We start from the raw sequence: 21,087 nt of genomic DNA, 5'->3' as shown, positions 1-21,087 counted from the left end.
TAAGAATCGAAAGTACTTATATTATACTTTATTGGTATAATATTTTATAAAAATTAAATTTTTAGTTTTAGTTTTATATTAGGGTTAATATAATGTTTAGCCCTTATAGTTTTCTCATTGGTTTTAATCTTTATAATTTCCAATTAAAAGTTTTGGTTCTTCAATATAGAATATTTTATAAAAATTAAATTGTTACTTTTAGTTTTATATTAGGCTTAATATAATGTTTACCCCTTATAGTTTTCTCATTGGTTTTTAATCTTTATAATTTTCAATCAAAGGTTTTGGTCCTTTAAAGTTCTTTCAGTTTAAAATTTTAGTCCTTGTGTTTTAATTACTTAAGTCATTTTGCCTATTAAAGAACAAAAATCTATTGTTTGAAGTTATATAGGACAAAATCAAAATGAAAACAACCTATAAGAGCTAAATATTGTATTAACTCTTCATATTATTTCATTAAAATTTATACTACCTCTAATATGAGAGCTAGTTAGATATTCAATTTGATTCTTAATATAAGATCTCAATTTATTTTGTTTTGAATATTTATTCATTTCACCCCAAGTAATTCTCATGATGATTGTATATGTTAAAGAGTCTCCGTCAAGGAGTAGTTTCAATACACATGATTAAAAAATATTTTAGAAAAAATAATACCAATTTGTTATGAATAATTAATTTAACTTTTTTTAATATTAATAAATCAATTATCTAAGTCTTCTATTAATGATAAAAAGTATTATTATCTTCAATTCTAAATATAAAAACTAATTTGTAATGTGATTTATACTGGAAACTAGCTTTTATATATCCTATTGAAAGTGGAATTGTTTTTAATTCTTTTTGTTTTTGCAGACGCAAGTGCATACCTACCGTGAAAGAGCTCCAAATACCACAGTCCGTTGCGAGGTGGGCGTAGGGATATGATACTTGTAAACCCCATAACTTCTTAACACTTTGTACATTGCTCGGCATATTAATTGAAAAATCACATAGGCAAAATCACACTTTCGCTTACTTTAATGGCCTCTCCTATGTGGGTAGCGGCTATAAAGAAGCTGGGGTCCACTGTTAATTATTTTAAATTTTTTTTTTTTTTCAATTGTTGTATTCTGTGCAATGTGCATGCGTTCTTGTGAAGTTGTCATGTCAACACTCATACAGTCAGATTCACTCACAAGCTGGATGCCAGAAACCAAAAAACACGAAGAATCACAGTGAAAAAAAAGGTTCATTATTATGTATTGAATGGCGCAGACTGTGTCAACTTCTTCACCTTGTTCCCTCGTGAACCCACTTTGTGGCTTATTACTCACATAACCATCCATTTTTCTTCTATCCACTGGAACAAGACTAAGCTAGAGATGGCGATGGCGATGGCGAAACAGCTTTGCCATTTTCACCATTTCTTCTTCGTTTTGCTCTTCTTTCTTGCCACCCGCCGTACACATCAGTTACAACATTCTCAGTCTTATGCCCTTCTGAAATTCCAGAAGCTTCTGGGGTACCCATCAGCTCTAAGCAGCTTGAGAAGTACGAGAGATTTCTGCAACATCGAGCCCACCAGCTATTTGACAATAGTCTGCTATGAGGACAATGTAACGCAGCTTCATGTTGTTGGTGATAGTGGGCTTTCTCCTTTGCCTCAAAATTTCTCTTCAGACTCTCTGTTTGCCACTTTGGGCACTCTTTCGAGCTTGAAAGTACTTTCTCTGGTTTCTATGGGTGTCTGGGGTCCCATACCTGAAAGCATTTCTCAACTGTCTTCTCTGGAGATTCTCAACATTAGCTCAAATCATTTTAGTGGAGCCATCCCAAACCAACTTTCTCTGTTGAAGAATCTGCAATCGTTGGTTCTTGGTGATAACGATTTCACAGGTGAAATTCCCACGTGGATAGGTTCGCTTCAAGGTTTAGCTGTGCTGAGTATGAGAAGAAATTTTCTTAGTGGGTCTGTACCAACTTCAGTTAATGATCTCCAAACTCTGAGGGTGCTGGATCTATCAAATAATCATTTACAAGGTGAACTGCCCGGCCTTAGTAATTTGAAAAATTTACAAGTTCTTAATCTGGAAAACAACACACTGGGACCCCATTTTCCTTCTCTACCCACCAAGTTAGTTTCATTAGTGCTTAGAAATAACAGCTTCCGGTCTGGTATACCTTCAAACTTAAGCTCTTACTACCAGCTTCAAAAGCTGGACCTTTCATTAAATGGATTTGTGGGACCATTCATACCGTCTTTACTTTCTCTGCCTTCCATCAAATACCTGGATGTTTCAACAAATAAATTTACTGGGATGCTATTCAGTAATTATTCTTGCAATTCTAATATCCTTTTTGTGAATCTATCCTCAAATCTCTTGAAAGGAGAACTTCCCAGTTGTTTGAAAGCAGAGAACGAAGTGGTTGCTTTGTATGCTAGGAATTGTTTTTCAAATGAGGATCAACATCAGCACCCTCCCACCTTCTGTCAAACTGAGGCTCTGGCAGTGAATGTAATGCCTCATGAACAGAAGCAGAGAAAAAGAACAACTGGTAAAGCGGTTCTTGTATCAAGCATGGGAGGAATTGTTGGAGGAGCCCTTGTTTTTGGAGTGGTTTTTTTGGTCGTTGCACGAGTAAACAAAAAGGGCTCTGTGAAAGCACCTGAAGGATCAACATTGGAGCAAGTTAAAAGCCAGATGAGTGAAAAGGATGATGAAGCTAAAACTCCCAGAACTGTTCTATCAGTAATGGAGAATATCATCAGCCGAGTCCCTAAGCCTAACAAGGAATCTGTGAGAACAATTGCACGATCGATGATGGAGCAAGTTGTTAACAGGGTTCATCACAGACATGTGAGACCTGCAAGGTCCATAGTAGAGCACGCCTCATCAGTGAACACAGCAAAACTGCTCACGGATGCAAGTAAATATATAAATTCTGTCTTTGTTCACAAGTACACCATGTTAACTTTCTATGCAATTTCTTGATTACATGAATTCTATGAAGAAATTTCTTGATTACAGCTTCGTTTTCTTGAGTAATTAGAACAAAAAAGGTGAAATAACAATTAAACAAGGAAATAGGACATTGTAATTCAAAACCCACTTTCATGTTAAGTATGAACCAAACAAGATATTCTCACAAAGCATTGTTCGCTTGCAGGGTATATCTCCCAAACGATGAAGATGGGTACCAGCCTTCCTGCTTATAGGACGTTTGCTTTGGATGAACTCAAGGAGGCCACAAACAATTTTGATGCATCATGTTTTATAAGTGAAGGTGCGCGTGGTCAGGTATGAATTTTTAGTCTTTAATTGGTCATATCATATTAATGCTGGAGATGCTCCAGAGGTAAAGACCATGAATTTCATCGCTCAAATTCATGAATTTTGATGGAAAGCTTGCTAAATAAATGCTAAATGCTCAATCTGTGTCTTTGAATCTGGTCCTTTTGGAACTCTAACATGATTTATGCTTCAAAGTGATACAAGCTTGGAAAGATATTTTTGGAATGGGATAAGTTTTATGTGGACTATCTTAGAGCTTTGAATATGGTAAGTTTAAGAGCTAAACCTCATTTATCACCAGATGCAAAATTTCAATTTAGCAATCATGCAAATAATGGGATGCTGATACTTTCCTAGTGGACAACAACACGGATATGCACAGCTTTGCATTGCTTAATTGTCATTCACACTGCTACTTATAAATAGTTCAGACTGTCTATAGCAGCCATATACCCTTAAACTTATGACTCACAAAGTTTTGATGTGCTTCAACTATGGTGTCAGATCTACAAAGGGTCACTCTCTGATGGAACTCAGATTGCTGTAAGAAGTTTGAAAATGAAGAAAAGACATGGCCCTCAGAGCTATATGCATCACATTGAATTGATTTCGAAACTGAGGCACCCACACTTGGTCAGTGCTCTAGGACATTGCTTTGAGTGCAACAACGATGATCCAAGTGTCAGCAGTATATATCTCATATTTGAGTTTGCACCATATAAAAGTTTAAGAGGCTGCATATCCGGTATTAAAAGCTTTGAACTAGAATCTTCCTACATGCTTTTTCCTGCATTTTGTAACATAGTGATTACTTATGGAAATCAATGTTTGTATGCTTGATAAGTGCATTACAATTCGAAAGTGTCGCTGTGCGCTGACGGTCTTGTCAAATTTCTTATATTTCTTATTTTCACCTTTTAAGGAAATCAAAATTTTCTCTTAATATTTATTTCCAGCAGGACCTTCTGGAGCAAAGCTTTCTTGGGCACAGAGAATAGCAGCTGCAATTGGAGTTGTTAAAGGCATTCAATTTTTGCACACTGGGACAGTGCCTGGATTGTACTCAAATAATCTGAAGATAACAGATATTCTACTGGATAACAATCTCAATGTCAAAATATGCAGCTATAATCTTCCTCTATTGGCTGAAAATAAGACCGTGGTAACTGGAAAGAAGTTTCACTTGCTGTATGCTAAGTCTTCTCTCATTTCTGACTTTCTCTGATTAAATCTTTGCTTTCAAACTTTCAGGTGGGGAATGGAACTTTTTCCTCTGTAGTTAAAGGAAATGTTCAAGCAAGGTAAAATAATATCAGTTTCTGTTATTGCAATAGGAATTAAGACTCTGAATTGCCTTGGCTAAAAAAAAAATAATAATAAAATAAAAATAAAAATAATAAGAATAATAAATAATATAATAATAGTAAAATAAAATAAAGACTCTGAATTGCATACAACGGTAGCAAACTTCTTGGGTGTTTAAGTAATTGAACAGAGGATAACATCTTTTTTTTTTTTTTGGGACAAAGAGGACATTAGTAGCTCGGATGTATTAGAATCCTTGATTAAATCATTGTGCTTAGTGAATATGCTTCCTTCTGGACAAGTTTCTAACAACCACTTAATTCTATCTTATACTGTATATGGCCTCATTGTTGCTGATATCGTAGAATATCTCACAATGCAATCCCATTGTTTTCTTACACTACTCGTCTATCTGATCATAAAACAATAGTCAGTTGCATCGGTTAGCTGCTTTCTGGCCATTTTTCACACCTAATATATAACCTCTACTTTATAATCAATAACTTCTTGCGAAATTATTAAAAGCTAAGTTATCTTTATTCGTATCTGATAATGCTGAAATTCTTTACCTACTACTTCCAAGAAGTTAAATGAAAGAATAAAATTCTTTTTCTCTGCTTTTTGCAATTCTTTAACAGAGACTACTGTAAGCTGCATGTCCCTTCAAGCAAACTCTTCATTGGTTATATGCTTTAAACAAAATACAAAGATAATGTTATCAGTATAATTTATCTCTATCTATTACATGTAACGCTTAGCTTGTTTTGGCACTTAATTTAAGGTAGTTCAATTATTTCTTGTTGCAGGACAAAGGATGGCGATAAAAATGATGTCTACGATTTTGGTGTAATCTTACTTGAAATCATTCTAGGACGTACAATCCTGTTCCATAATGAAGTTGGAACACTAAAGGATCTCGTAAGTGTTATTTATTCTGGACTCAAAACTTTTAAGCTATATAATAAGTCTCCTTCTAGTTATAAAAAGCTTTGATCAATTTATCTTGATATTGCCGAAGTTATATATAAATCAGAAAGTATGAGCATGATATCGGCTTTGTTACTATGTTTAATGAATGTGCCAGACGCATGTTATAGATGTAGCTCTTTTTCGGAGTTTCTATGCTTCATGGTTTAGGGGCATAACGCCATCCACGCTGGAGTTTTTGGAAAGCTGCGTAGTGATGTGTCAACCTCTAGTGCTGCCACATCACCCTGATGAAGAACCGATCAAGATAAGCCTTCCCACTTGATCAGTTCGGCTAATCCTGACCAGTTTAAGTAATGTTTCACTAGTCAAGTGACAGAGCTTGACCAGACCATATTCTGGTTCCTTGTTCAATATATCGGGTTGTTTTGGTCCGTTTCTGAAAGTGTTTCATAGCGGGAGACCTAACTCTACTAATTAAGACGTAGGAAAGTAGTATCCAGTTTTAACATTGTGCTTCTGTGGCTGTTTTGCAGTTACAAGTAAGCCTAGCAACTGATGATATAGCTAGAAGGAGCATTGTTGATCCAGTAATTCATAAGCAATGTTCAGATGAATCAATGAAGAGGATGATGGAGTTATGTGTGAGATGCGTCTCAGAAGATCCTACTGATAGACCTTCTGTGGAAGATGCTCTCTGGAATCTGCAGTTTGCGGCACAGGTTCAGAATTCATGGGGAAGAGACTCCATTGATACTGGAGAATCACCTGCTTCACCTGCCCAAGAAACACAAAGTTCCTAAATTGCATGATCATAAGTACAAGGACTGAGGAACGTGTTCATATATGGTATTAAGAATGTAGTGACTTGTAGTTATGGATAAAATGATATCAGAGCGTTGAAGGACAAGTTCAGGGATGAATTTTTTATGTTTAATCTAGATGGTGTTCATATGTGAATTCTGTTTCTATACCCACGTTTCAACTCAAGCATCGCAAATTTGGGAAGCTTTTCACTAAAATAAACACACATACATACGCACTTGTAAAAAAAATGTTTTCTTTATTTTAAAAATTTATTTATAGAAAATGTAATCGTTAATTTTGATTTTGTCTAATTTTCTCACCTTGCAGTACTGTAACTACTTGTAACTTTATTCTCGTAGCATGCGCGTACCCATTCACTGTTATGTAATCATAATAATGACATGACGGTTACTAAGAGTTAGTTACAGGTCAGAGTATATAGCTATTAGGGTCAGTCCTGTTGCCTATATAAATAAACCCTTCTAATCCATTGTATGCGAAGATCATTGTGAAAATATGTGAATTGGTTCAGCCCTCTTGTCCTCCCTCTGTTTCTCTATTCTTCTCCTTCTTCGTTTCTCTCTCATATCTCTTCTTCTATGTTTATCTTTCCCTTTCCCTTTCTCCCATTCTCTCTCTTTCTTATCAACATTCTATATCATTCACACATTTAATCACATAAAGGGTTAAGATGTAAATGTACTCATCAATTTCATGAACTATGCACCAGACAGCATAATGTTTCTTTGGGCGTAAAATTGTACATAATACCATAATATTACTGTAACATCTTTATTTTTATCTAGTATTTAATTAAATTTATAAGTAAATATATTTTAGTATTAAGTTAATAAAAATCTAGATATAGGCAAATTATTATTATTATTATTATTATTATTATTATGTTTTTGTGTGTGAGTGTGTGTGTGAATGTGTGTGTAAATGATATTCTAGAAAATTATCATGGTATAGAAGTCCCACATTAGCTAATCTTTAGAGTGAAGAAGTTTGAGGAGCCTATATATAGGAGATAGTGGATGGAGCTTGAAGTGAGTAGATAATTTTCGCATATATCTGAGATAGTCTAAAAAAAGTGCTAGTTTTGAGTTTATTAACCGTTGCATCGGACTGAAATTTGGTCAACCCATTTGAGCCATTGAAATTGTTAATTTCAACGGTTGGATCGTCATTTTGATCTCCGAGTTACAAGTTATTATGTATATTTTTAACTTTTTTTTTTTAGATTTAGCATATAGAGTCTTGAATAGAAAATTAGCATTTTAAAGTTCGTTTACCGTTAGATTAAGCTATAATTTGGAGGATAGTATCATGATAGATAGAAAATTAAATTTAACAGTCAGATTAAGGGTTTAACTTCTGTAGTGAGAATAACCTGGCTCGTATTAAATCTATTTATCTAAGTCATGCGAAGATAGAACAAAAGTTATAAATTACGGTCTGTCTATTTACGTTATGAATTTGATGATTCTAATAATATAATCTAATAATTAAGAAAAATTTAGGAATCGAGTCTAAATTATATATATATTTTCTCATTCCAAACCTTAGAAAAAAGTCTTTTAGGCTAGAATTTGAGTAAAAATTAAAGCTTTTAAAGGAGGAATTAAAAGCTAGAATTTTGTGAGTAGTCTACTCTAATACTATAGGAATAACATTTTAATTTCGTTTGTAGATATAAACTCTATTGTGGCATTTTTGAGGTTGGACTTTGGTTGTATTTGACTGTTAGTCAGGAGACCAAGTAACTAAATTTCTATCTGTTGCATGCTCTAGTATGAAGTTGGTGAGTAGTTTTATAACTAATTCTATAGAAGTATATTATGATTTGTATGAACTGTCTTGTGGGATGCTATTTTAAAAAGGATTGACATAGTTTGTATTGCAAGAAATTGGTGATCATGATTATGATGTGTTATTATGAAATTTGGTTGATTATGTATATAAATATGTCATTTTGAATCCTGTGCATCTATTTTGGGTGGGGAAAGGAGATAATTGGAGTTATTGATATTCATATACTTGCCACGTGGTATTGGCCTCCATACAAAGCTCTATGGTTGGCCGCTATTACTGTCCCACTAGTTCTTCGAGGGATTGCGACACCCTACTAGTTCTTCAAGGGGGGACCCATGGTCCACCAAGTGCTCTGTAGTCTTTGGCCGGTCCACATCACTCATGTAGTGAGCTTGTCATAGTTGCCAGTCAAATGGGAAGAACTTAGCCCACGAGTCCAGTCGGCGGAAATAAGGAGGATATAAGGATGGATTTGGATTCAGGAATTGCATATGACATGAGACATTCATTGATATTTATATCTTTTAAACAAATGAAAAGTATGTTATTCCTTTTGAAATGTATCAACTGCATGAGATTAGTGAAAATATTTGTCTTATATGATTATTGTGAGTTTAAATGTTAAATAGATGTCTATCAACTGTTGTTAACTCCGTGTATCCCACCTGACACCTCACTAGGCCATGCTAGAGTGTGTGATAGGTAAGGATTTAGTTACTGAGATGTTGCCTCACTCCCGTTGCTTTATTATTTTCAGGAAACAATACGTTAACGAGACCTTCAGGGAAGACTCTTGAGACTCAATATCTGTAGCTGATAATGTAAAGCTTCTGGACCTTATTTTATGCAATCTTTTTGTATATTGCCACGCATCAGGACTGAATTCATTTGGGACTTATTTTACCTTCTCATATTTTTATGTCGTTTGACTTAGTGAACGTATTATATCTTCTATCTTTGGTTTATTTTGTCTGAACATTAGACTAGAGTGCTGGTAGTGGGCCTGAGGCCCTTAGATTGCATGTGATTGAATTATTGTGGATCCACGATGTGATAATGGCAATTTTCGCAAGTTTTGTTGTTGCTAGTATTGACTATATAGTCAAATCTGAATTGCTATTATAATTTATTGAGGCTTATTGTTTTATAACCTTATTAGCTATGATTACAGATATAGGTCATTCTTTTTCTAACTATGATAGTCTTATTTGAGGTCAAATGCTTTTCTATCATGGTTAGTCTCTTAGTAATGTGATTGCTTCATAGTGTTTACTAGTTTTATTCCTTTCTATCATAGTTAGTTCTAGCTAGTAAGTGGTGATGTTACAGTTACTTTGCATGTAAAATTGTACACAAATCTTTTTCAAATGGAACAAAAATGTAATCTCTATTAATTGTTACAAACGTCTATTACTTTTAGTTTTGGTATTGTCCATGTCAGCATAGTCAAATTCCTCTTGCTCCTTGGAGATTTTAGTCAAATATTATCTTGGGATGATGAAAATGAGAAAATCGGATATTCTTTTGCCATTTCTAGCTTTTTAAATTGTCTGAATAAAACTAATTTAATTCCAATCTTTTAGTATGGTTCAGTTTTTACTTGGACGAACAAAAGAAGGGAATCAGAAAATGTTATGAAGATACTAGATATGACTTCTTGTAACTCTAATTAGTTACAAGTCTTCCCACCTTCTCTTGTTAATACTATCCCCTTAGCTGCTTTAAACCATAACCCCATCTTATTCTCACATGAGTGCTGTACTTGGAAATTACAACCAAGAAGATTTGAAGACTTCTAGTATCACTTTAAGGAGCTCAAGACCAGTATTCATGATTGTTGGAATCATCAGGTTTATGGGTTGCCTTCTTTTAAAGTTCACAATAAATTGACCAATACTCTTTCTAACCTAATCAATTGGAGCAAATCTAATTTTAGCAATCTACCTTATCGTATTTCCCTGGCTAAGAAAAAGCTCAATGACTTATCCATGAAGATTGGTCTTAGCAGGCCAACTTCTGAGTCTCAATCCTCTCCTTTTCTTATTGTTAAACATGTTTTAGGGTTCTTGTATGAATGCGAGGCCAGCTATGGGGCCCAAAGAGCTATGGTCAAATGGTATAAAGGAGGGCAAGAAATAAAAGATATTTTCATGTGATGGTTAACAAAAGGGCGGCCTCTAATGCTATTAGGAGCTTACAAAGATCTGGTGGTAGTTGGACGTCTGATGAAAATGAGCTCTTTGATATGGCATCACATCATTTTAAAGATATTTATCAGCAGCAACCTGTGTCATCTTATGAAGAAGTTTGAAATGGGCTCTCTCATCTTCCCATACCCTCTCTATTGAATGATGATCTACAATTATTAATGAAGCCTATCTCCTGATCAGAAGTTAAAGAAGTTGTTTTTTATCTCCCACAATACTGCTTCCTAGACCAGACAGGTTTCATGCTAGCTTTTACCCCCCAAAAAAAACAAAAAACTAGGAATTAGTAGTTAAGGATATTTTTAATCTGATCTTTCATATCTAGTATTTTGAACATATCTTGAAGTCTCTAAATAAAAATACCATTATCCTTATTCCCAAGACAGATAGACCCAAACTTTTAAAGATTTCACACCCATTAGCCTTTGCAATGTATCTTATAGGATATTACCCAAAGTCCTTAGTGATCATCTTAAAAAGGTGCTTGAGGCTTATTGCTCCAAACCGATGTGCATTTTGTAAAGGGAGATCAATTTCTGACAATGTACCATTGGCAACAGATACTACATCTCATATTCATTCAGCAAGGGAGGGTAGGAAAAGACTTACGGTTCTCAAGGTAGATTTTCCAAAAGCTTTTGACAAGCTATCTTGGGTTTCATTGTTGCTATCATGAAAACAATGAACTTTCTTAACAAATGGATCAATTTGATTCAACAATGCATCTCTACTGTGCAATACCAAATTCAAATCAATGGTAAGCTTTCTAGTTTCATTTTTCCTAACTGTGATATTCGTCAAGGCGATCCCTCTCTCCTTATGTCTATATTCTCTTTGCCTATTATCTTGTATGATCTCTCCCCTTGAATCTTCAAATCTCTAGGAAGCTATTATGATTTGTTAGAGAGCTCAAGCAATCTCCCATTTGTTTTACATTGATCATTCCCTATTCTTCGTTGACAGCACTGAACAAAATCTTTGTTTTGTCAAATTGGCTCTTGGCATGTACTGTCTTTGGTCAGGGCAAGGTAATAGATGCAAGTCTTTTCTTATTTTTAGCCCCAATATATTTTACAATGCCAAGACTCATTTTTCTAAATTCCTGGGATTTCTTTTTTTCCCTCTAAACTGTATAAGTAAATTGCTTATTTAATAGCAAGTTGTTAGTTCAATTGGAAGAAGAACTAGTGCTTGGCATGTTAAATTGTTTTCTCAAGCTTCTAGACTCACTTTTATCAAGTTGATTCTGGAAACAACAAATATTAATGTGCTTTCGTGTATTACGATGCCTTGTGTATGTGTGTGTGACTGCATAGATGCTTTCTGCGTGAATGGTTTTTGGGGAACTTAAAGTAATGAAAGGAAAATTCATTTTCTTAAAAAGGATAAGCTCTTCTAGCCATTTAAGGATACGGATAGATTGGGACTAAGGCCAACCGCAATAGGTAATCAAGCTCTCTTGGCTAAGCGGGATTAGAGAATTATTTCTTTAGAAGCCCCTTCTTTATTACTCCCTCCGTTCCTTATTATAAGAGACATTTGATACTTATAGCATGTTCCCATATATAAGAGACACTTAAAAATTGTCTCTATTTTTTTGTATTGATTTCCTATTTTACCCCTATTTATTTTGTTTCCAACTCATACTCTCTCCCTCCCACTTCTCTTTCTTTTAATAACTTAATTGTTCTCTCTCATACTCTCTCTCCTTATTAATGGGGGCATTGTTGGAAAAAATATTATACTTTTTACATATTAATTGTCCTCAACTAATTTTAACTGTTTTTTTATTAACGTAATTTGGTTATTTGTCTCTTATAATAAGGAACGGAGGGAGTAGCAATTTAGCATTTACTATCAAAATGAAGTACATTGATTTTCAATCTCCCTTACTCATTAAAAACCCTTTAAGCTTCTTGGATTTGGAGAGGGATTACTAATAGTGCAAGTCTTATAGTTAACAAACTTAAATGGGAAGTTGGAAATAGTACTTCCATTCAACTCAACCATCATCTTTGGTGGCCCATGAAGCAAGAACATACTCCTATGATAACTTCCCATGAATCGTGTTCCTTTTTTTTGGAATTAAATTTAATGGAATGCTTCACAGGTTCAGTCTTTATATTCTTATATTGCTAAAGCTATACTGGCTACTCCATCTTCATTTTGCTTTCTTTTGATAAAATTTTATGAGTGGCAATTCCTTGGGTTACTAAGCTAAAGATGGGGTTCATTATCTCCAAGCTAATAATGGTGATGAAACTAATGTTTTTTTTTTTAATTCCGGAAATTCCTTTGACATCTTCCCCTTTTGTCCAAGCAGCTACAGACTTAGGGTGCTTTGCCTAACTGTGATATTTTGAAAAATCATCATTTAAGTACTTATGGTCTTTGTTTATTTGGATGTGCATCTCAAGAATTTGGAACATCTTTCAATGTCTTGCCCCCTCATTGGATTACTATAGATTGGATGCTTTTTTATTATAATTCCCTAAATGAATTTCTCTGACTTTAAAGGATGGTTGAAACAAACTCTGCTTCAACTTCACAAGGATGATCATTCTTCTTTGCTTTATGGTATTATTTGCCTACTTAATACTACCTCGTATCATTAATATACGACCTAATGATATAATTTGAACAGATTAAGAAAATTTTGAATTACTTAATTATAACACATATTACATGATCTCTCTAAAATACGTAAGTGGATCATTAGATTATACATTAATTTATAAATGAGGCAAATTAGTTTGGAGAAAAAAGAATATAAGTAGCTTAAAGTAATTTAACAATTTTCTTAATTTTTTCAAATTAATTAATTAGATCTTATATTAATAAATAGAGCTAGTACAATATGAAGCAAAACGGAACGTGACTCTATACAAAAGTAAATCTAACTCGCTTCATCAAAAAAAAAAAAAGAGTAAATGTAACTCTCATGCAATTATACAAGAAGTTATTGGGGCGACTTCTAATGGCAGGGTAAACAACATCATCACGCGTGCTCCAAAATCTAAGCTCTTCATCTTTAGCAAGGGATTGGATAGTCTTCTAAACAAGTATATATAAAAGATAGAGGCATCATTACTAATGGAGGCATCATTACTATCATGGCATAATTTGCTATCGCAGTTCACCAGTTAAAGAATTACTTTGGAAGAGTGGCACTTCAGCTAGATTCCCTTCACTGCCAGGAAAAAAGGCTTTTAACGGTGGTTATTTAAGGTTTTTCACAGCGGTTTTGGAGGCGAAACAGATGCCATCGATGTTGAAAGGAGAATAAAACATGGCGGTTTACAACTGCCATGCAAAATAGACTTTCCATGGCAATTTTGGTTAAAATTGTGTTGCTAAATAGTTTTAACAGCGGTTATTCAAATAACCGCTGTTAAACACTTGATTTTTTTTTTACATAGTATGTGAATTTCTTTTACTACCTCCTTGCTGTTTACAGACCCAAATACAGAGCAGAATATGCAAAACAATTTTAAGATGACCATATAAACACTAACATCCAAATCTTATTGAATCACATAATATATCAACAAATAATCAACTACTTAATAATGAAACAATGAACTTTGTAAGGAATGACCTAACTATTTTACATTTTCAAAATTCTGCAGCAATGTTGTTGACAAAGTATCCCTCATCAAGTTGATTTCCTCCATGTGATATGGCACAGTATTTTTGAATACCTGTAAATAAAAAATAACATAGTCATTAGTCAACTTCATCAAAAATATGAAAGGAATTAAAAAAATACATGCAATGTAACCTATATTTACCTCGTTTAATTTCTCAACCACCCTGTCTCAATGATGTCATTCATGTAACGAATGACATAATATCCATATTCAACACTCCCTTATTGACAACATTATTAACAAAATAAAATATAAAATTAAATATTAGACTTTGATTATAAAAATTAACTTTGATTATTGAAAAATATTTATAAGCATATATTTAGTTCAAAACAACATACTTGTGGGAAAATCCAGGTTGGTGGTTGCCTATTTTGCTTGATGGCCACAACATTGAAATTATGAAAAACCCTACCAACAATAAAAAAAAAATGATATTAGAGTATGTTTTTATAAACTTTACACGTAATAAATATATAAACATAAACTAACATGTCGATGACATCTTTGGCTTTTTTAGTTTGACTTGCACAAGGGGATTCGAACTAGAAGACTTTGTTATCAAAAGGGACACAAACAATTAGGATTCAATGATAACAGTAAAATATGAACCATGTTAATTATAATCCTATATATATAACTTGTGTATCTCAAATACAATAATGTCGAAATTGAGGAAGTCCAACTGTCTTTACCCTATCAAGATATGCATTACAAAACTCAACTACCTTCTCAACTACATGTATCTTAACAATTGAAGCCTCAGGCCGATAAGGATTCTTAAAGTACCTTTTTAAGATTTTCATGTGTCTTTCAAATAGGTACATCCACTTTAAACATACAGGACCACAAAGTCTTATCTCTCACATAAGGTAAGCTATCAAGCAGACTATGATGTCAAAAAATCATGGAGGAAAGTGCATTTCCAATTGGGAGAGGATCACATAACTTTCATTTTCTAATTTATCTAACTTAGGATCAATGACTTTGCTGCAAATGGCATTGAAAAACATACAAAGTTTTGTAATAGTGCTTCTCACATCATTTTTCATAATGCCTCGAATAGCAAGTGGAAGAAATTTGCATCAATACGTGACAATCATGAGACTTCATTCCTGTTACCTTCAAATCTTGTGTTGAAACAAGTTTGCTCAAATTTAGCAGAATAAACTCATGGCACCTTAATGCTATTGATAAAACCACAAAAACTTGTTTTCTCTTCTTTTGGTAATGTGTGTGCAGCTGGATGTAAATAAGCCCTCTTGCCCTCTCTTTCTTGTGGGTGGAGGAGTTTTCTTATTCCAATTTCGACTAAGTCCCATCTTGCATTGATTCCATCCTTAGTCTTTGCACTTATATGTAAAAGTGTACCAGTAAGGCTCTCACACACATTCTTCTCCACATGTATCACATCTAAACTATACCTCACATCAAGATTTTGCCAATATGGAAGATCAAAAAAGATAAATCTTTTTTTCCATATATTTCTCTCACTGACAGTCTTCTTCTTTTTACCGAATACCATATAATTCCCTTCACCCGTTGATAAACTTCTTCTCTAGTTAATGATATTGGAACCATTTGATATTCTTGTGAGCCATTAAATGCCTTTTTTAACCTATGATAAGGGGCTGCCGACTAAGGCTATGTTTGGATTGTAGTTGGAGAAGCCAAAAGTGTATGGGAAAGCATGAAACTGAGGTTAGTGGCTTATTGTGGCTTAGAAGATTGTTTGGATGTGGCTTCTTTTCTAACTGACTTATGGGAAAAAGTAACTTTTCTAACTGACTTATGAAAAAATTGTGCAAAGCTTACAATCTAATTAGTCATGTGATTTCATTTACTATAATTAGAGACTAAATAAATTTTAATTTATATTCTTGTTTATCTATTATGTATAGTTAATTAATTATCTACAATGTGTTTTCAAATTTTTCTCCGTAACAAATATTTTTATTTTATAATCTGACAAATAAACTATTTATATTTTATCATAATAATTTTACATATTTTTTAAACTATTATCACATTAAAAACATAAAATTTCAAACACTACTATTCAATAAAGTCCATGTCCTTTTCAGTCATTTACAACTAAACTAACTTTTATATTAATCATCCAAACAACTTTTAACCTTTTCAACTGACTTTTTATAAGCACCTATTCAAACATAAATCATATTACACTAACTGACTTTTATTCTAACTTCAGTTACAAAAGTCAGTCAGACTATAAGTCAGTTTTGTCCAACACCAATCCAAATATACCCTAAGAAACCTTCTGTGACCAAGGTAGACCGTCTTCTTGCCGTATTTAAGTTGCATGTAGTGGGTGCCTTCTTCGCATATCAGACATGCTTTATGCTCCTTAACACTGTATATTGACGAATTTCCATATGCCACAAAATCATTTATTGTGGTGAAGATCATGGCACGTAAATTGAAGATCTTTTGTTTATATGCATCGAACACATCAACACCTTCCTCCTATACTTTCTTCAGATCCTCAATCAAAGGTGCCAAATACACATTGATATTGTTTCCCGGCTGTTTTGGCCCTGAGATCATCAAAGATAGCATGATATACTTTCTTTTCATACATAACCAAGGAGACAAGTTGTAAATTACGAGGACCATTGGCCAAGCACTGTGTGTGCTACTAAGATTACCGTATAGATTAATTCTATCAGTACAAAGTCCTAACTGAAGGTTTCTTGGCTCACTACCGAATTAAGGAAATTTTTGATCTATTGTTTTCTATTGAGGAGAATCTACTGGGTGACGAAGCTTTCCATCACATATTTTCTCATCGGAATGCCATTTCAAGTTCTTTGCTTCTGTGGCATTAGCAAATAGGTGCTTAAATCGTGGTATTATTAGAAGATACCACAGAACCTTCAAAGAAGGACCTTTGGTCATCTCATTATAATCACCATCGTCTTTTTGAACTTTGTATCTTGAAGTCCCACATTTAGGGCACTTATTCAACCCTTTATACTCATTTCTGAACAATATATAGTCATTATGGCATGCATGTATCTTTTCATATTTCAAACCCATCAAACACAAAATTTTCTTTGCTTCATATACTTGTTTTGGAAGTGAATTCCCTGTTGGAAGAATATCACTCAATAGTTCAAGCAGTTTCGTGAAACTAGCATCGGTCCAACCATTTCTTACCTTCAAGTTCATTAATTTCAACATAGTTGTCAACCTTGTGTAATCATCTTTACACCTTGGGTATAAAGGCGTCTCTACTAGAGCCGGAAAAATAGGCTAAGCTCATCGAGCTACCTGTTTAAGCCTGTCTAAATCAAGGGTTGGGCTTGTGATTTGAAGCCTCCAAAGGTAAGTTAGGCTCAAAAGGGCTAGTTCTATAGGGCCTATAATTAAACAAGCTGGCCCTGTAGGCCACGGGCTGGCCCGTTTAAGCCTGCCAGTATTTTTTTTAATTTGTAAAAAAAACCCTACATGGCTACACACTCCCATAGTCTACTAATCCACCCCCACTCTCTCTTTCAGTTTCAGAGTTTTAAACGCCTTTCACAGTCTCGCTCTCGTACAATCCTATCCAACTCTTTGCTCTTCGACTCTAGTTTGAATCATCGCTCCCTGTTTCCCGAATCCCAGACTCAATCTCCCTTCCATTCCATTCATCTCTCACAAGTCACAGCCACTCCTACCGTAGCACGCCAGCACCTACCAGTGACCAGACAACCAGATCTAGAGTGACAGAGTCCCAACTCCTAGTCTCCCTCACCCTCAGTAACACCGTCAGTAGATAGTCTCACTATCACACACCGCGACATCGTCTGCCTTACCGTGCATCCAGCATCGACCAGTTGCCCCTTGTTTCCCCTCTGCTTACCTAGTTCAGTGATTCCCCTATCATCGACCAGCATCCACCATCCAGTGCATGTGTCTGTCCAGACTTGAGTCATAACGTCCAGCGAGTCAGCGACCACCTCTCTGGCTCTCTAAACTCTAGCAATAGTAACACTGTCCAGTCTGATAAGCCTCTGATTTTAAACCACCTTATTTTACACTTTGTGTTCACTCCTAATCTTTCTGATGTAATTTTTTAGTAATTGTTGGCAACATCATGTCTTCCTTACCATAAGAAAGAGAGAAAGCTCAAGAGACCAATTCATCACTAGCTACAGATCTGAAAGGTAAGTCATTTTCTCTTCAAGAGACCGAAGAATCAAAGCCTAAGAAGCCTAGAACTTTGACGTCTGATGTTTGGAGGTATTTTACTAGAGTTGAGATTGATGGGGTAATCAAGGCAAAGTCCAATGGTTGTCAAAGTCCATATGCAACCAGTGGGGATAAAGGGACTTCACACTTAAATCGTCATATTAAGACTTGCAAAGGTCTTGAGAAATTTCATAACATTGGGATGATGATGATGGACAATGAAGGCAATATAAGGTCTAGAAAAATTGATCATAATAGTGTTAGGGAGGTTATGACTATGGCCATAGTTGAACATGATCTTCCTTATTCATTTGTTGAATATAGATGGATTAGAGAACTACTTAAAATGTTAAATCCTGATGTGAGGCTCATGACTAGAAAAACAATTGTTGCTGATGTTATGAAGTTCTTCTGCCAACAAAGAAATAATTTGAAACAAAAATTACAGAAAAGTAGAGGTAGAATATGTTTGACTTCTGATTGTTGGACTGCTGTGACTTCTGAAGGATATATATGTTTGACAGCTCATTTTGTGGATGAAAAGTAATGGACACTAAATAGTAAGTTACTTTCACTTTGTAGAATGGAGCCTCTACATTCTGAGTTACAATTGTCTAAAAAAGTGTATGACTGCTTGAAAGAATGGGGGATTGAGAATAAAATATTCTCAATTACTCTAGATAATGCATATGCAAACGATAACATACAAGATTTATCAAAACAGAAGCTACTTTTACAAGAAAACTTTGGCTTGATTTGTGATGGTGAATTTTTTCACATAAGATGTTGTGCCCACATCCTAAACTTAATAGTTCAGGAAGGTTTGAAAGTAGCAAATAGTGCTTTGTGGAAACTTAGAGAGAGCATTAAATGGTTGAAGGCATTTGATGCAAGGATGATTCAATTCAGGTAATGTGTTGAGCAAGTAGGTGGCATTGACATTGCAATGAGCCTACGATTAGACGTGCCCACTAGATGGAACTCAACTTATGCAATGCTTGAGAGTGCACTTAAATACCATTATGCTTTTGCAAATTTTGCTTTGTGTGATTTAAATAACCCAAGATGTTTTAATCTGACAAATGATGAGTGGAATAGAGTAGAAGCAATGTGTAATTTCTTGAGGCCTTTTGAAAAGGTAACAAGGTTGATTTCTAGGTCATCATATCCAACTGCCAACTCTTATTTTATGCAAATATCAGAAATTGAGACGTTGCTTGATACAAACATGAAGAGCATTGATGAAGTGATTAGAGAGATGTCCAAAAAAATGAAAGAAAAGTTTGACAAGTATTGGCAAAATTACAATATTCTTCTTGTACTTGCTGTGGTTTTCGATTTGAGATGGAAGTTTAACATCATCAAATATTGTTATGTAAAGACTGACCCTGTCATTTCTTTTGAGAAGATTGCCAATGTCAAGAGCAAGTTAGATGCCATTTTCAATGAATATTCAAATATGTGGACATCAACCACATCATCTTCTAAACATGGATTTGGAAGTGTATCAACTTGTAGATCTTCAACACTAACAGCTCATCATTCTTCTCACACTTCAAGTGCTTCAACAACAACAACCACCTCTTTTGATGATGCATTTGATGTATGTTTTAATTTTGTCAATTAAATTTGTTCTCTATTTAGTTGATTTAATTTTTTAATGATGCAGGATTACCAAGATATCTATGCCATCATAGATCATCCTTTTATGGACAAGTCTGAATTGGAAACTTATTTGGAAGAACCAATACTAAAGCCTGATAATTGGAAAGATTTAGATGTCTTGAATTGGTGGAAGAACAATCAACTTTAATTCCCAAATCTTTTAAGGATGGTAGCTGACATTCTAAGCATCCCAATCACAACAATAGCCAGTGAATCAGCCTTTAGCATTGGTTCATGTGTTCTCACGAAGTATGGAAGTTCCATTCTTCCAATTAACCTTCAAGCTCTCATTTGTACTCGTAATTGGTTGCATGGATTTGCATATCGAGGTAATTCACTAATTTATAAGTGTTCTATTGTAGTTATTTATGCTTTTAATTGCTCAACTTGTCTATGATTTTGGTTTATTATTTGTTGCAGAGAATACATGTGATATTGATAATGGAGAAGAAATCATTGATATTTTTAGAAGTCAAGAAGAGCCTATCACTAGTAAAGCACAATCAAATGTCCTTGCAATTGATGATAGTGATGACGAGATTTCAAACAAATGAAGATGCCATTGCCACCTGATGCCTGATGTTGCTTAATATGAACCTTGTGCTTGTTTAGTTGTTTAATGTGAACTTATTAGTACTTGTTTAGTTATTTATCCCTGTCTTTTATTTAGTTTGTCTATTCAGCAAACTCTATTGCAGTGTGATGGATGCTTTGGATAATTACATTTGATGTTGTTTACATCTCTAACTTAATTTTATTTATATTTATATATGTTATTAGTAATTTTATTATTTTATGTCTATTATTTCTATAAAATATGCAAGAAACATAGAAAAATTACATTTATAGTTAAATGGGCCAAAAGCCCGTTGGCCAGCCTTGAGCCCGTCACCTCACGGGCTGGGCTTAAAAAATTACCACATTTCTGAGAGTCGCCCGCTTAAGCCCAAGCTCGTGACGCAGGGTCGGGCCAGCCCGTTTTCCCAATGCTAGTCTCTATATCACTAGACAATGTTTCACATGTGGGAAAGAATTGTATAGAAGACTCAGACCTTATGTCACAAAACATATCCGAAATTCTATCACCAAAGTCTTCATTCACAACCTTCTCCTTTCCAGATAGTGTAGTCTCTCTAATTTCTCCATGTCATGTCCAATTTGTATACCTCAAATTTATCCCATCACAAATAAGATGCCCTCTTATCTTAGGAATACTCCACCGATTATTATTTAAACATT

General features: G+C 34.4%; 1 protein-coding gene across 3 annotated transcripts; it reads left to right on the top strand.

Moving 5' to 3' along the window:
- The first annotated feature begins 1,191 nt into the window (after positions 1-1,191).
- On the top strand, positions 1,192-6,484 carry LOC114755735 (probable inactive leucine-rich repeat receptor-like protein kinase At3g03770). 3 transcript variants are annotated; one of them, XM_028944599.1, is made up of 7 exons: positions 1,192-2,910; positions 3,151-3,281; positions 3,780-4,020; positions 4,232-4,434; positions 4,527-4,576; positions 5,387-5,498; positions 6,044-6,484. In XM_028944599.1, exons 1-7 carry the CDS (start codon positions 1,365-1,367, stop codon positions 6,308-6,310), a joined length of 2,550 nt encoding a protein of 849 aa, XP_028800432.1. In that variant the 5' UTR covers positions 1,192-1,364; the 3' UTR covers positions 6,311-6,484. The 3 variants fall into 3 exon arrangements, with proteins under 3 accessions (XP_028800432.1, XP_028800431.1, XP_028800430.1); XM_028944598.1 differs by having other exon boundaries at positions 1,193-2,910; positions 4,235-4,437; XM_028944597.1 differs by having other exon boundaries at positions 1,194-2,910; positions 4,232-4,437.
- The last annotated feature ends 14,603 nt before the right edge of the window (positions 6,485-21,087 follow it).

The sequence above is a fragment of the Neltuma alba genome, unplaced genomic scaffold (assembly GCF_004799145.2).
Source record: "Neltuma alba isolate B1F8T4 unplaced genomic scaffold, ASM479914v2 tig00010325_pilon, whole genome shotgun sequence".
NCBI classification, from domain to species: Eukaryota; Viridiplantae; Streptophyta; class Magnoliopsida; order Fabales; family Fabaceae; genus Neltuma; species Neltuma alba.
Note: the sequence above shows the minus strand (reverse complement) of the source record. Positions and strands in the feature narration are given on the sequence as shown.